The sequence below is a fragment of the Alosa pseudoharengus genome, unplaced genomic scaffold (genome assembly GCF_046254945.1).
Source record: "Alosa pseudoharengus isolate Yale_2024_CS ecotype anadromous, Long Island Sound unplaced genomic scaffold, YU_APseudo_1.1 YU_APseudo_1.1_scf_9, whole genome shotgun sequence".
NCBI classification, from domain to species: Eukaryota; Metazoa; Chordata; class Actinopteri; order Clupeiformes; family Clupeidae; genus Alosa; species Alosa pseudoharengus.
In genome coordinates, this window is record NW_027468881.1 from 6,851,219 (window position 1) to 6,864,248 (window position 13,030).

At 43.8% G+C, this 13,030-nt stretch overlaps 1 protein-coding gene across 1 annotated transcript; it reads left to right on the top strand.

Moving 5' to 3' along the window:
* Positions 1–202: 202 nt before the first annotated feature.
* sephs3 (selenophosphate synthetase 3) lies at positions 203–10,165 on the top strand. The gene is made up of 8 exons (XM_076277349.1): positions 203–674; positions 1,356–1,459; positions 2,296–2,403; positions 3,111–3,265; positions 3,654–3,744; positions 4,419–4,518; positions 4,999–5,211; positions 7,570–10,165. The coding sequence occupies exons 1-8, from the start codon at positions 359–361 to the stop codon at positions 7,845–7,847; spliced, it is 1,365 nt and encodes a 454-aa protein (XP_076133464.1). The 5' UTR covers positions 203–358; the 3' UTR covers positions 7,848–10,165.
* Positions 10,166–13,030: the final 2,865 nt, after the last annotated feature.

Consider the following 13,030-nt stretch of genomic DNA (forward strand, 5'->3'; position numbering starts at 1 on the left):
TGAGAATGGCTGGGGTGTAATTATTATAAAATGTTGCCATCAATATCAGTTTTGTACATTCACGACTTAAATTATTTATAGTGATTATATTCTGTGACATGAGGTCAAGATACGTCCAGATATAGCCACACTTGCTCCTAAAACTGGACAGAGTATGTGTCTGTATGAGCAAGTCCCCCTGTAAGCATAATGGTACATTCTCTTACTGTTACGCGCCCGTCCCAGGCTGAGGAAGCACCAAATGATTAGCCAGTTAGCCTTAAAACAATTGACTCATTCTTGTCATAGTATTTCGCGGCACTCGAGCGCAGTATGCCTAAACATTGAATGAATACATTTACACAGTAACGCTAACAAAATGTCTGGCTCTGCACCTCCAACCCCGCCGGACGAAGGCTCTGACACGTGCAGGCTGGCTGCCTTTCTTCCTCCCGGCTATCAAGCCTTCAAACCGGAGGACCATGGCCTAGACCGCAGCTTTCGGCTAACGGCCTTCTCCGACCTGAAAGGATGAGGCTGTAAAGTCCCTCAGGAGGCTCTGCTCAAACTCCTGGAGGGACTTGAGCCCGATCGTCCGGGTGTAGCGACCGGAGAGGACGGCGGCCCGGCGGCAGGTGCCGGCGATGAGACGTCGGAATTCGGTCAGCTCTCTGCTGCTCATGGACCCCGACTAGGTAACGTTAGGCACGCAACCATGCCGACCGCAACCATAATGTTCTCGTATTCGCTTTTGCAAATTATGTCGTTCCAGTTTGTGTTGTTGTGCGATGAATGAGATGCTATGTTATTCAGCAACTGCTCTGTGGCTAAATACACGACAAAATGCTACTTCTCTATTTCAGTAAAGCAAAGCAATGACCGATGGGTAGCAGCAGTATGTTTCGATAGCAAACGTATATGCTAACTAGCTAGCTAGCTAACAGATTAATGCACATGCAAGAATGCTTTATATCTGGATCACGTCCCATCACTCTTGAATTATACTTTGACCTGTGTAATCAAGTCCACTCGGGAACTAGTTAATACTGAACTGACCCAATGTGTTACGGCACCCATTCAACACTGAATGGAATAACAAACTCTTCAATTTGGTATGAAGTAGCTATGCACATGATGAGAGGTGAGCCATAGCAGGTAATTAATGCCCATTGCTAACATAAGGAAGTTACCAGCTTTGTGGATCACAATGTAACATTATAACATCACACTATCCTCTCATCCACTGTTAAGCTCCAAATACTTCCTAAAAATAGCTTTTTCTGTATCTTGTGACAGGTTTGTGTTTCTTGATTATTAGTATTAATTTCAACACTATGCTTGAGACTGTGAGCCTTGTTTTGTGTGTTTGGTTGCAGGTATTGGCTTGGACTCCTGTGTCATTCCCCTGAGGCATGGGGGTCTATCCCTGGTCCAGACCACAGACTTCTTTTACCCCCTGGTAGAGGACCCATACATGATGGTCAGTGCTGTTTGTTCACTCTGTCCATTCCTGCCATAGAGGCTCATTGTCCTTCCACAAAAAAATCCCCCCCCCCCCCCCCCCCCCCCCCCCTTGATTTACACAGTATTCATACCTGAATTGCACCATATTGCACAACAAAACCTCCCCTCCCCCTACACACACACATAAGCACACACACATACACACATGTACACATGCACACAGTGGGAAAAACAGTTTCCCAACGAGGCCCAAACCAGATGTTTGTTCACGTCTAACCAGCCCTTTTACTCTCCGCAGTCCTTTTCTCTAAGTACTGTTGGTTATTGGCATGATTCTGTGCAATGTTTTCCTCCTGATATATTGGATTACGTTCACTATGCTGCTTAGTTGTTAGTGCTCTGTTGCATGTCTGCTCATTAAAGGTTTAAGATATGTGCATAAATAGTAAATTAAGTAGAAAAAAGCAAGAACAAGTCATTATTTTTTAAGAACAGGTTATTGTGTATTTTCTTGCTGTTATACTTAATGTCTATCCTGGTTATTCTACTATCAACTCAACTCCTCTGCACTATAATCCTTTGGTTATCTGTTTGTTTATTTATTTTAGTTTGTTTTTGTTTGTTTGTTTGTAAAAGCCAGGATGAATTATTTACTTTAAGGTGTCCTATTGCACAGTAGCTTGAATGTCGCTCCTCACTTCTAAATCGCTTTGGATAAAAGCGGCAACTAAATGAGTAAATGTAAATGTATATAATGTATGACAAGTAATACACTACTCTATCACACATCAACCTTTTGAAAATGACTAATACAAATGTTTAAATGAGTGTTGGGGTTTGCGTCTCTTTCAGGGTCGAATAGCGTGCGCTAACGTGCTGAGTGACCTCTACGCCATGGGCATCACAGAGTGTGACAACATGCTGATGTTACTCAGTCTCAGTCAGAAGATGAATGAGAAGGTGAACTTTAAACCCTCACCCTTCACCCCTGTTCTCTGTTCTGTCCTCCCCTGTCCTCCCCTCTTTCACCCTTGTCATGTGACATTGTTGTCACTGTTAGCATATGTCCGAACGTCCACTCTTTCACTATAGTGCACTGTAAAGTTGAATAACCACCATATAGTTATATGATAGCATATATAAAAATGCTAGCTATGACACTGTCAGCATATTACAGTGCACAATGTTGAAAATGAGTGCATGCTCCAAACACAGGATTAGTCATCTACTGTAGAAGCAGTTCCATGATGGTTTGCATTTAACATTTCAAACACCTTTCCTTTATCCTGAGGTAATGCTGTAATAGAAATAAATCATTTTGCATTGTTGTAACTTTTACTGCCAGGCAACTGAACAAATATTGGGCCACTGGTTTGCTGCCTCAGCACAGTATGCCCAAACAGCATTTGCGTGTAAAGAAACATGCCAGGGCACTTGTCTAAAGGCAAAAAAAGTTCAAATGCCTTTATTTAACTGGGCAGAAACATTAAAAACAGTCCTTCGACGCGTTTCAGCATTTAGCCTTCTTCAGGAAGTTAACAAAACAGGTCAGGGTATATATAGTATGTGTTCATCAGATATTATGGAATCCTAACAAACAAGCTCCTGAACCTGAATTTTTGTCTCTTCCTCTCTTCCTGTTTCCTGTTTGTGATTGTGGCATTCAGGAGAGGGAGCAGGTGATGCCACTAATGATAAAGGGTTTCCGTGACGCCGCAGAAGAAGGCGGGACTTCCGTTACCGGCGGCCAAACTGTTATCAATCCCTGGATCATCATTGGGGGTGTGGCAACCGTGGTGTGCCAGCCTAATGACTTCATCATGTGAGTGTTCCTTAGCAACCCCTCTGTCTTTCATGTCAGGAGTAGTTTGCATCCCAAACAGCGATGTTGCAGGCTTGCTATCAGGTTGTAAATGCACTATGAAGTCTTTTGTTACATCACTGCTGCTAGGCAGCTGGGTTTTCCCTGTCACCCTAGGCAACCAGAGCTAATTTGCAAGCCCATAACCTAAAATCATGTGGCATACTTCATTGTGGCATAAATCATTGTGGCCTTCACGCTCACAAATGATCACTTCACGTCTGTGTCTTGTCTTTTCTGTTGGGACATTTAGAAGTGTGTCTGTCTATTCTGGTTATTAATCCATGGAAATTCTCTCTCACTGATCTGGAAACAGTCATATATCAGTCCTCTGTGTTCTCTTCTGTAGGCCAGACAGTGCGGTTCCTGGGGATGTGCTAGTTCTCACCAAACCTCTGGGCACACAGGTGGCAGTCAATGCCCATCAATGGCTGGACCTGGTAAGTGGAAACATTTTGATGTTCAGTAATCTTTTTTACCAATCCTTATAGAATATAAGCACTTTTATATTTTCTCAGAACTAGTTAGCTTGTATGTATTTAATCAACTTTTTAACTTTTGTACTTTAATCCACTTGAAAGTACTGTATTTTTTGTGTCTTGTTGCAGTAGCCTTTATTGGTTGATGTACCAAAAGATTATTTGTGCAGAGACAAAGCTGTATTGTTCTGCTTCCCATTTTAGAAAGTGGGAAATTATATAACAGTGCTTGAAAAGATTACATCCTTTTGTTAAAGTTCTGGTGGTCAAAGCTAGAGATTGCGAGACCCAGGCATTTCAGCCCCTTTATCTCCGTAGTGGAATAAAAACTTTGTAGAGCTGTTTTCAAAAGCTTACCAAATTTGGTTTGGGTTGAGGTTAATGCAAGGTCTCTCCACTGGTGGGATGCATTTATCCTAGCGCCATTTCAAACTCACATCTATTTGAAAGAAACAGAATTGCTTTGTTGAAATGCATATACTATACTGTATGGAGTTCAGTTTTCAAATTAATTCGGGGCAGTAGGTCTGGGGTAGGAAGGGGAAACTTGAAAACGATGCATGAAAAAAAATCCAGAAATGATGAATGCACAAAATCTCAGCTGATCTCAAGTGTGTCGTTTTGTGATTCTGCAGCCAGATAAGTGGAATAAGATCAAACTGGTCATATCTAAAGAGGAAGTTGAACAGGCCTACCAGGAAGCCATGCTCAACATGTCCACCCTCAACCGCACAGGTACCGCCTCCTACCTCTGTCACCTTTAGAATTTAGTAAGCTGCTTCACACAACAGGTTTACATTCTGGTTTACAAAGGTTTACAATCTTTGGCATGTACTGCTGTTTGTCTGAGAAGATTTTAGCCATGGATACATTCATCTCTGTGTATTCACTCTCATGCTTTTTCTTTATCCACATGCAAAGACTGCAGGACTAGTTTCCTGAACATGGATTAAGGCTATCCTTCTAAAATCTTCTTTGGTGGAGATCTTCCTTGAAGTTTTCTTTTAGAACTAGGCTTAATCCATCCAATCTGAATCCCCTGGCTGTTAAGGACCATGGTGCTTTCTTCTATTGCACTTGCTGCCTTTTAAGTCTTGTAACTCCATTAAAGTTCTTGAAAGTACCTGACCGTTCATGACAGTTTATCTTTCCCATTCTTCCTCTTCCTCATTCTTCCTCTTCCTCATTCTTCCTCTTCCTCTCCTGTGTGTGCAGCTGCGTCACTCATGCACAAGTTCAATGCGCACGCGGCCACCGACATCACAGGCTTCGGCATCCTGGGCCACGCCCGTAACCTGGCACAGCAGCAGCGCAGCGAGGTGGCCTTCGTCATCCACAACCTGCCCATCATCGCCAAGATGGCCGCCGTCAGCAAGGCCTGCGGCAACCTCTTCGGCCTGCTGCAGGGCACCTCCTCCGAGACATCAGGTGCGGAAACGCACAACATCAGTCCAGCTCTCTTTTGTTGTTCTTCATGATGGTCCTTCATGTGACATGGACTTAAAGTACACACGTACAGCATAGAGTGCATATAAGAAATGTGAAGTACAAATGCCATATAAGCCAACATCAAAAACGGAAAAGACATCAAAAAGGGATAAAAATCAAACTGCACATCCCAAAGTAATTCCAAACACTGATGAGGGGTTGGGTGTACGCCCAGAGATAGTCCCCCACCATCTACGGTTTGTCTTTGGTGCAAAACTCATCAGTGTAGATTCTTTCTGCCCCTGTACTCTAGTCTAAATACATTTTTAGAGGCTTCTAGTCTGCCCGCTGCAGGCAGTATATGACCACATTCCTGCCAGCACAGAAGGCTCTTTCAGATGAACCGTGCCAACCTTAATGGACCAGACAGTAAATCAGCATGGCTTCAGATAGGACTCTGAATGGAAGTGTTGGCAAAGTTGTTTAGACAATTTTAGATAACAGTGAGAACAAAAGCCAAAGCCTTTCTGGTTAAAGAATGGTTGGCTTTGTTTAGGCTATTTTTATGCTCTCCTTGTTCAAGGCATGATATAGAATGCAGCATTTTGCAATGAACAGACTTGATTTGAGTGAACTTCAAAGGCACGCTTGCCCACTATGTGCTAATAAGAGAGTGGTATTACTCATCAACAGCTTTCATCTAACCACATTTTTGTCCACCATTATCTTCCCACCATGTTATGGGATGGAGCAGATTTTGTTTTGTTTTAGATAAATTAATGGTAGAATACATGCCAAACAGGTGTTGTTTTGCAATGTGCAGTGTAGCAAGACCTATTTTACTGCACCCAAGTTAGATCATTCAAGCAAGCTACATCAGCATCTGGCCAATGTAGGTCAAATACACACTGGTGACTTATCGAAAAAAAATAAAAGATGCTAAAATGGGAGAAGAGCAATGTTCTTTGCATAGGCCGCAGATTTTGAAAGTGCCGCAAGATCATTTGGAAATGATTTTAGCAGGAGCACCTGCTAAAAGCCTTATGTAGGTTAGGTTAATTCGAACACCTGAGAAATATTCCACAATGAACCATACACACTAAATACTAGGGGTGGGCAATATGGACAAAAAATAATATCTTGATATTTTTGGTGATTTTGACGATAACGATAATTAGTCGATATCCTTTAAAAACATTTTTGTAAAAGTCTGAGTTACTTTACAGCTCATTATTTATGAATAGCATCAATACAATAATAACCAATAACCTAACCTGTGACTTTTTAACCAAATCAACCAATGCATTGTCACTCTATGACACATTTCCAATTTTGCCCCCACTTGTGTGTGTGGCAATGACATGGTCTAGCCAGCTACATTAGAGAAGATGAATAGGCCTAACAGTTTCCCAAGAGAGTTTTCAAAAACCTTTAGCCTACTTAGGATTCACTGTAAAACTAAGCAGACCAACAGAGTACATCTCAGTTATTTCCTTCGATGTTTTGTTTAAGAGAAATCATGTACAGAATAGTTACAGAATAGAAACTAATGCGTTAGCTTATGGCTAATGTATATGAGAAATCCCATAGAGATGCTAACGGTTAGCATAATCGATACACGTAGATATTTAGAGCGAACTTTAGTCCATTTACAAAAGGGTTACATGAGAAGAGTTCTTTGTTTACAACTGACTACTAAAATACTCAAAGGCTAATGTTTTCTCTCCATATAATACCATGTAGGAAAAAAATGTAACTGTCTTATCAATGCTACGTGAACAGAACAGAAGTAGCTGCACAAAATCCCAAGTAGGCCTACGTCTCGGTCGCTACACAAAATAAACATTAGGCCTGCGTGTGACAAGGTGGACCCACTAGCGATCATGTGACACTTGCTCTGCTGCAACGAGGGGCTTCTCTCGCATACACCTCCTGTATTTAGTGAATGTATGGGGTTTTAATGCGTGATTTCGAGTGTTTTTTTCCCCATAAGTAATTTAAATACTCGATAATGTAAATTTGCACATCGTTAAAACAACAATCACGATATTATCGCAGACGATATATATCGCCCACCCCTACTAAATACATTTCTTGTATTTCTCTGCGACTATGAAGTAATAATTAAAAAAAAGGATTGCTTCTTCCCATAGCGTTAACTATTTGAAGTAAAACTTAATGCAGTAATGGTCAACATCCAGCGTGATGTTGAGCAAGTTTTTTCACCTGGTCTTGCTTGTATATTTGCATTACTACATTTTGATTTGAAAGCAAATAGCCATCAAATATCTAATCATCTCTCTGGTTCTCTCTCTCTCTCTCTCTCTCTCTCTCTCTCTCTCTCTCTGTGTCTTACAGGTGGCTTGCTGATCTGTCTGCCTCGTGAGCAGGCAGCGCGGTTCTGTGCGGAGATGAAGGCGAGTCGTCAGGGTCCCGGTGTGGGGGTCCCGGGCCCCGATGCCGGTGGCGAGGGCCAGCAGGCCTGGATCATCGGCATCGTGGAGAAGGGCAACCGCTGCGCCCGCATCATCGACAAGCCCCGTATCATCGAGGTGCCGCCTCGCGGCACCGTCTCCGAGGGCAACAACAACAGCACCAGCCCCCCACCCCCTGTGCAGAGTCCACCCGTGTCCTAGGGCCATGGGGGCGCCCCCTTCCCTCCACTTTTCCCTCGTCCTGCCATCTTCATCATAACGCAGTACAAGTGCTTTTCTCACCTCCCTGTTGTGTAGTCACGGGGTGAAGTCTCCATTAGAAGCCTTTTAACAATCAGTCATCATCAAATCTGAGTCTAATATGCTTTAGTGGTTTCTTTCCCATATCTCATCTTTTATCTTTTGGCATCTGTCTTTTCTTATTTCTTCCTCTGTCCCTTTTTGCACCCTCTCTTTTGTGTGCGTGTGTGTGTGTGTGTGTGTGTGTGTGTGTGTGTGGTCATTTCTGGGTGTGTTATGCCCGGGCTGCATGTATGCTCGTTTGTGTGCAACCAGAGTGTATGCATCAGTCAGTGCACAGAAGACATCTTGCCTGGTCTTTGTGCACTGAGGATATTGTCTGACATTTCTGTGTGTGTGTGTGTGTGTGTTGATACAGCCACTTGTGTTTGGGTCTCAACCTGCTGTCCATTTTGTCTCCCTGTTCAGCCGATGGGTTGAGAGCGACAGACCAAAAATTCTTTCTTTTTTCCTGGTGGGAGTCGGAATGGACAGCACTCAGGCCACTTTCCCCTTCGCTTCTCCTCTGTCCTCTTCTGTCCAATGTCCCTCTCTGCTTTCCGTACCTTGAAGCACCATTTCTTGCCATCCGCACTATGTGTATATGTGGGGACGTATGGTTATCCAGGTGTGCATTTGTGTCCTGCGAGGTCATCTTTCCGTTTCCCTTGTCCTTCTTCGAATGACTATCTGTACACCGTTCGGATCCCCCACCCCACCTCACCACTGACGCTAGCCACTGACGATAACAGAGGGGGTGACAACGGGAAGAGAGGAGTGTGTTTGTCTTCCTGTGAATGTGTGCTCCTTTCACTCACCTCCCTTCACTTCTTTGACCCCACCCACCCACCCACCCCTATTTACCAGTCAATGCTGGGCACTGAGTGAACCTGTCTTGAGTGTAAGGGAGGGAGAGGGAGAAAGGGGGGGGGGGGGGGGGGGGGTCATGCTCGTTAGCCATGTCTGGCTCCAAACCTCCAAAGTCAGCTCAGTCAGGAGCTCTCTGTGTGTTGGCAGACGCCAAGCTTTTGTTTCCGTTCCTTCCCTTCCTTCATTTTTCCACCGTGAGAGATCATAACATTCCGTCAGTTTTCTTAATTGACCGTGATTTTAGACGAGAACTTAATCCTTCCGTGACAATCGAGAAAGCTGTTGAGGGTTTTATTTTTCATTCTTCCAACGTATTTGGAAGTGATTAAAGTGATGTGAAATGTGCTGAGACTATGATGTGATTATGAAAAAGTGAAGGGCCCATAGGAATCTCAGGCGCGGATCCTCTGACCCAATGCATTATAATTTATTGACTCTTTGAATGGTACCCGTTTCCTGGACTTAATTGTGTCTTTTCAATTGAGAATCAAAACATCCAGGATGAGAATCAACATCTTGTGAAAATGCTGAAGACATCAAAATACCTGACAAGGATAAACAGAAAAAAACGTACCGCCTCATATGAGTAAACTGGTGTGCTTGTTTCCATCCCGTACATCAATTTGGTATCCGATGAAAAAAAAAAGATATCCGATGAAAAAAAAAAAAAAAACTTGAAGAAAAGATAGACACTGACTGCTATGAGTTAAGAATAGTGTCCTAGACAGATGTAATGACGGTGTTGTGCAGCGACTATCTCCAAGTGCATTAGTCAGTAGCTTAGTGAACCATAGTTGTTGGGTATCATTGTGAAGCCTTTCAGAGGAAGTGGCGGAAACATAGTAATCAGGGCTGTTTGATGTATCATTTTACATGATGGTAGGAAGAAGGCTATTTTTCTTCGGGATGGGTATTTAATTATTTGGAATGTTTACAAATTTGGGTTTTCAGTTTTTTTTTTAACATCTTAGCTTTGTGATTCATTATCCCCAATGCACTATTGACAAATTGTTTATAGGATGTTGAATACTTTTTTTTTTTCTTTGATTTAAAATGTTTTCCATAATGTGTGAAACTTGGGCACTTCTGCTGAATCAGAGAGAGGGTTGAGCAGCTCTCTCTGGTCCAATTAGAGTGGTCCTTTCACCTGACTCGCCATTTGATTGGCCACAGCAGAACATCAGCTTCTGCCCCTTTCTGTTTATGATGCTTAACCTGGTAAACCCCGACCAATGGGGATCGGTTAAGCTGATTTCAGTCAAAAGAATGGGGTGGATACTGGTGTGCTTGGTTGAGACATTTGGCCTTTTTTGATCATCTGTCATGAATTCATCCATTCAAAGTCAATAAAGCAATCAGTTTCTCTAAAACACCAGTGTTTTGGTTTGCTAATTTGTGTGTGTGTGTGCGCACACTTAGATATTTGTTGTGTGTTTTTGCAGATAGTGTTAGCACATTTGTGAATGTTGCAGTTGGGGTGGAGTTTGTTTATTGATATGTGTGTGTGGCAGTCTGTGCACACAGCTGTAATATAGCCAACTGGACTAAGGATGGCAGCAGAACATAGAGCAGTGACACAAAGGAAACATGAACTGACTCTTGGCCCGCTAGCTCCGCTGCATCGGCTGTAGTACACTGTGCTTAAAAAGGAACATGAAAAACATATACGCGTAATGCCTGGAGCAGTGGTCCTCAACAATGATGGCAAACAGCACAATTCTATAAGCTGTTTCTTCAAGGCTTTTCATGCATCATGAATATCTTCACAAGCACTTAGTTGTAGTCTGGTACATTTGGAAGCTTGGTTACCCTTCACATTTGGCCAATACCCTTTATGTCTGTTAAATGAGCTAATGAGAAGTCAACTTGCCCAATATGAAGTGCACTTTTCCAGAATGTTCACGTTCACTAATTAGGCCTAAGCTTATGAATGGATAGTTGAGTGAGGGAGAGAGAGATTAAAACCAGAGATCTAATGCTGCTTGCCTTTGTTGGCCATCCAGTGTCTTGAGCCGGCAAGTTTTAAATAATTGCTTTTGGATCTCTTTATCTTAAGGATGTGGTTTTTAATGTTATTTGCATTTACATTAAAGTCCCTAGTATGATTTATTACTTGCTTAACTACACTGTTCTAAGAACAAAGGTACTTTTGTCTCCAATGCATCTCTCTCAAATACTCCTATTCATTCACAGTTTACACAGAGATGGTTTAGTGTAGACATATTCAAATTAGAATTGGATAGCACTTCTAGCCTATTATTTAAGCAGAACATCTCAAGCAGAACAACTTGTATTTCATCTACATTATGAATGAACTGTTGTTCTCCATGACTGCAATCCCATCATTGATGGGACTTGCTCCCCAGAGGATATATATATTTTTGAGTTTTTTAAACATGTTAATCTTGTGTGTGATGATTGCGTGGCTCACGGTGTAGCCTGCCTACGCATCAGGTCAGGACAGCATTCCCCAACATCCGGCCCCTGCTGTGATGGACCGGACCTCAAACACAAGTCTACGCCAACGAGCTATCAGCCGGTTAACCGGCTTTCCCGTCTCTCTCTTTCCCTCTCTCTCTTCCTCGCTCTCTCTCAGATGCACGGCTGCCTGCAGGGGCCACATCAAATCGCTTCCCAGTGAGCCGGAGCCTCGTGGAGCAGGGACACCCACTGTGCCTCTCTAACGCTGCGGAGAACGTCAGGGATATTCGGTCGGGCTTGAGCGCCTTGTCAAATCCCAAAAATTCCCCACATAATTTGACGCTAGGATTGAGAGGGTGTTTGGGTGATGTGAGCGAGAGAGGGGGAAAGGGTGAGAGGATCCTGGTTTGTAAAGCTTTGTTTCTTGTAAAATATCCTTTGGCTCCAAAAGATCCTCACTCATCAAAAAAATCCTCCCAGCGGCATTAGCTGTAATTGTTTTGCCACGGCGCCTAATGAAAACAACGGCGCTGCATCCGATAAGCGGAGGCCTACATTAACAGAGGTAAGTCCAGCGATGGAGGTGCCCTCACACAGAGCTTTGCTGACGGGAAAGGAGAGGGGATCAAGGGATGAAACGGGAGTGGCTAAGCAAACCCCTAAAGAGGCCAGACTCCAGGATGCAAATACCCTCCACCACTAACCCTCCATACACACACACTCCCTCGCCAGCTCAGTCTGTTGTCACACACACACACACACACACACACCTCACCAGGCTTCTTAGTCAGTCATTACCCCTCTCAGCCACACACTGCAGGCTTTCTTCTCTGTCGGTTCCTCTTCTTAACCTCCACACACAATCTTGACTTCTCAGACTGTAGTAGTTCCCCCTCTTTATCGTTCTCAACACACACACGTTCCACCTCTCAGCCACTTCTAACACACTCACAGTAATCCTTCATACACTCTCTCTCTCTCTCTCTCTCTCTCTCTCTCTCCTGTCCTCTCGGTCAGACATTTTCCCACTTAACCATTCTCAACACACACAGACTCACACCAGTTGTTCTCCCCTCTCCACTACCTTCCGTACACATCACACACACTCAACCATTCTCAACACACACTCTCTCCTGTCCTCTCACTTGGTCATTCCCCTTCCCATCCGTGCACTGGACAGGGGCCAGGCAGGTCGTAAAGATCTTAGAGTACAGAGATTGAGTTTTTAGGGGGTTCATAATGTTTATGGTCTCCTTCGCATCTGTGTGATAGCAGTGGCTTCTCCGAGAGAATGAGCACTTTCTGCATTCTCTCTCTCTCTCTCTCTCTCTCTCTCTCTCACACACACACACACATGCACATGTGCACTCCTTGTTTGTCTTATGTTCTGTCAGCCCCTTTTCAGGGGCCCATGCGAATCTGACCATCTAGCTGTTTTTCTTCTGTCCTTTTCGGTCTAACAGATGGGCTCAACGTGGTGAGAGCCGTCCACCTGCAAAACACTTTTGTGATGTCACCCGTCTGTCCCACCACAGGTGGTGACCGCTGTGCAGAGAGGGCAGAGGATTCTGGAATGTGCATACCTTCTCTGCTCGTCCCCCTCTCTCCTCCTCTCCATTTCTCACTCCTCTTCTCTCTTCTCCTTTCCACTGCTCTCCTTTCTTACACTCCTCTCCTCTCCCTTCATCTACACTACTCATTACTCATCTCCTCTCCTCTTCTCTCCATTCCCTCTCTTCTCCTCTCCTCTGCATTCCCCCTCCCCTCTCCTCTCTTCTCTCCTCTCTTCTCTATTCCCCATCTCCTCTCCTCTC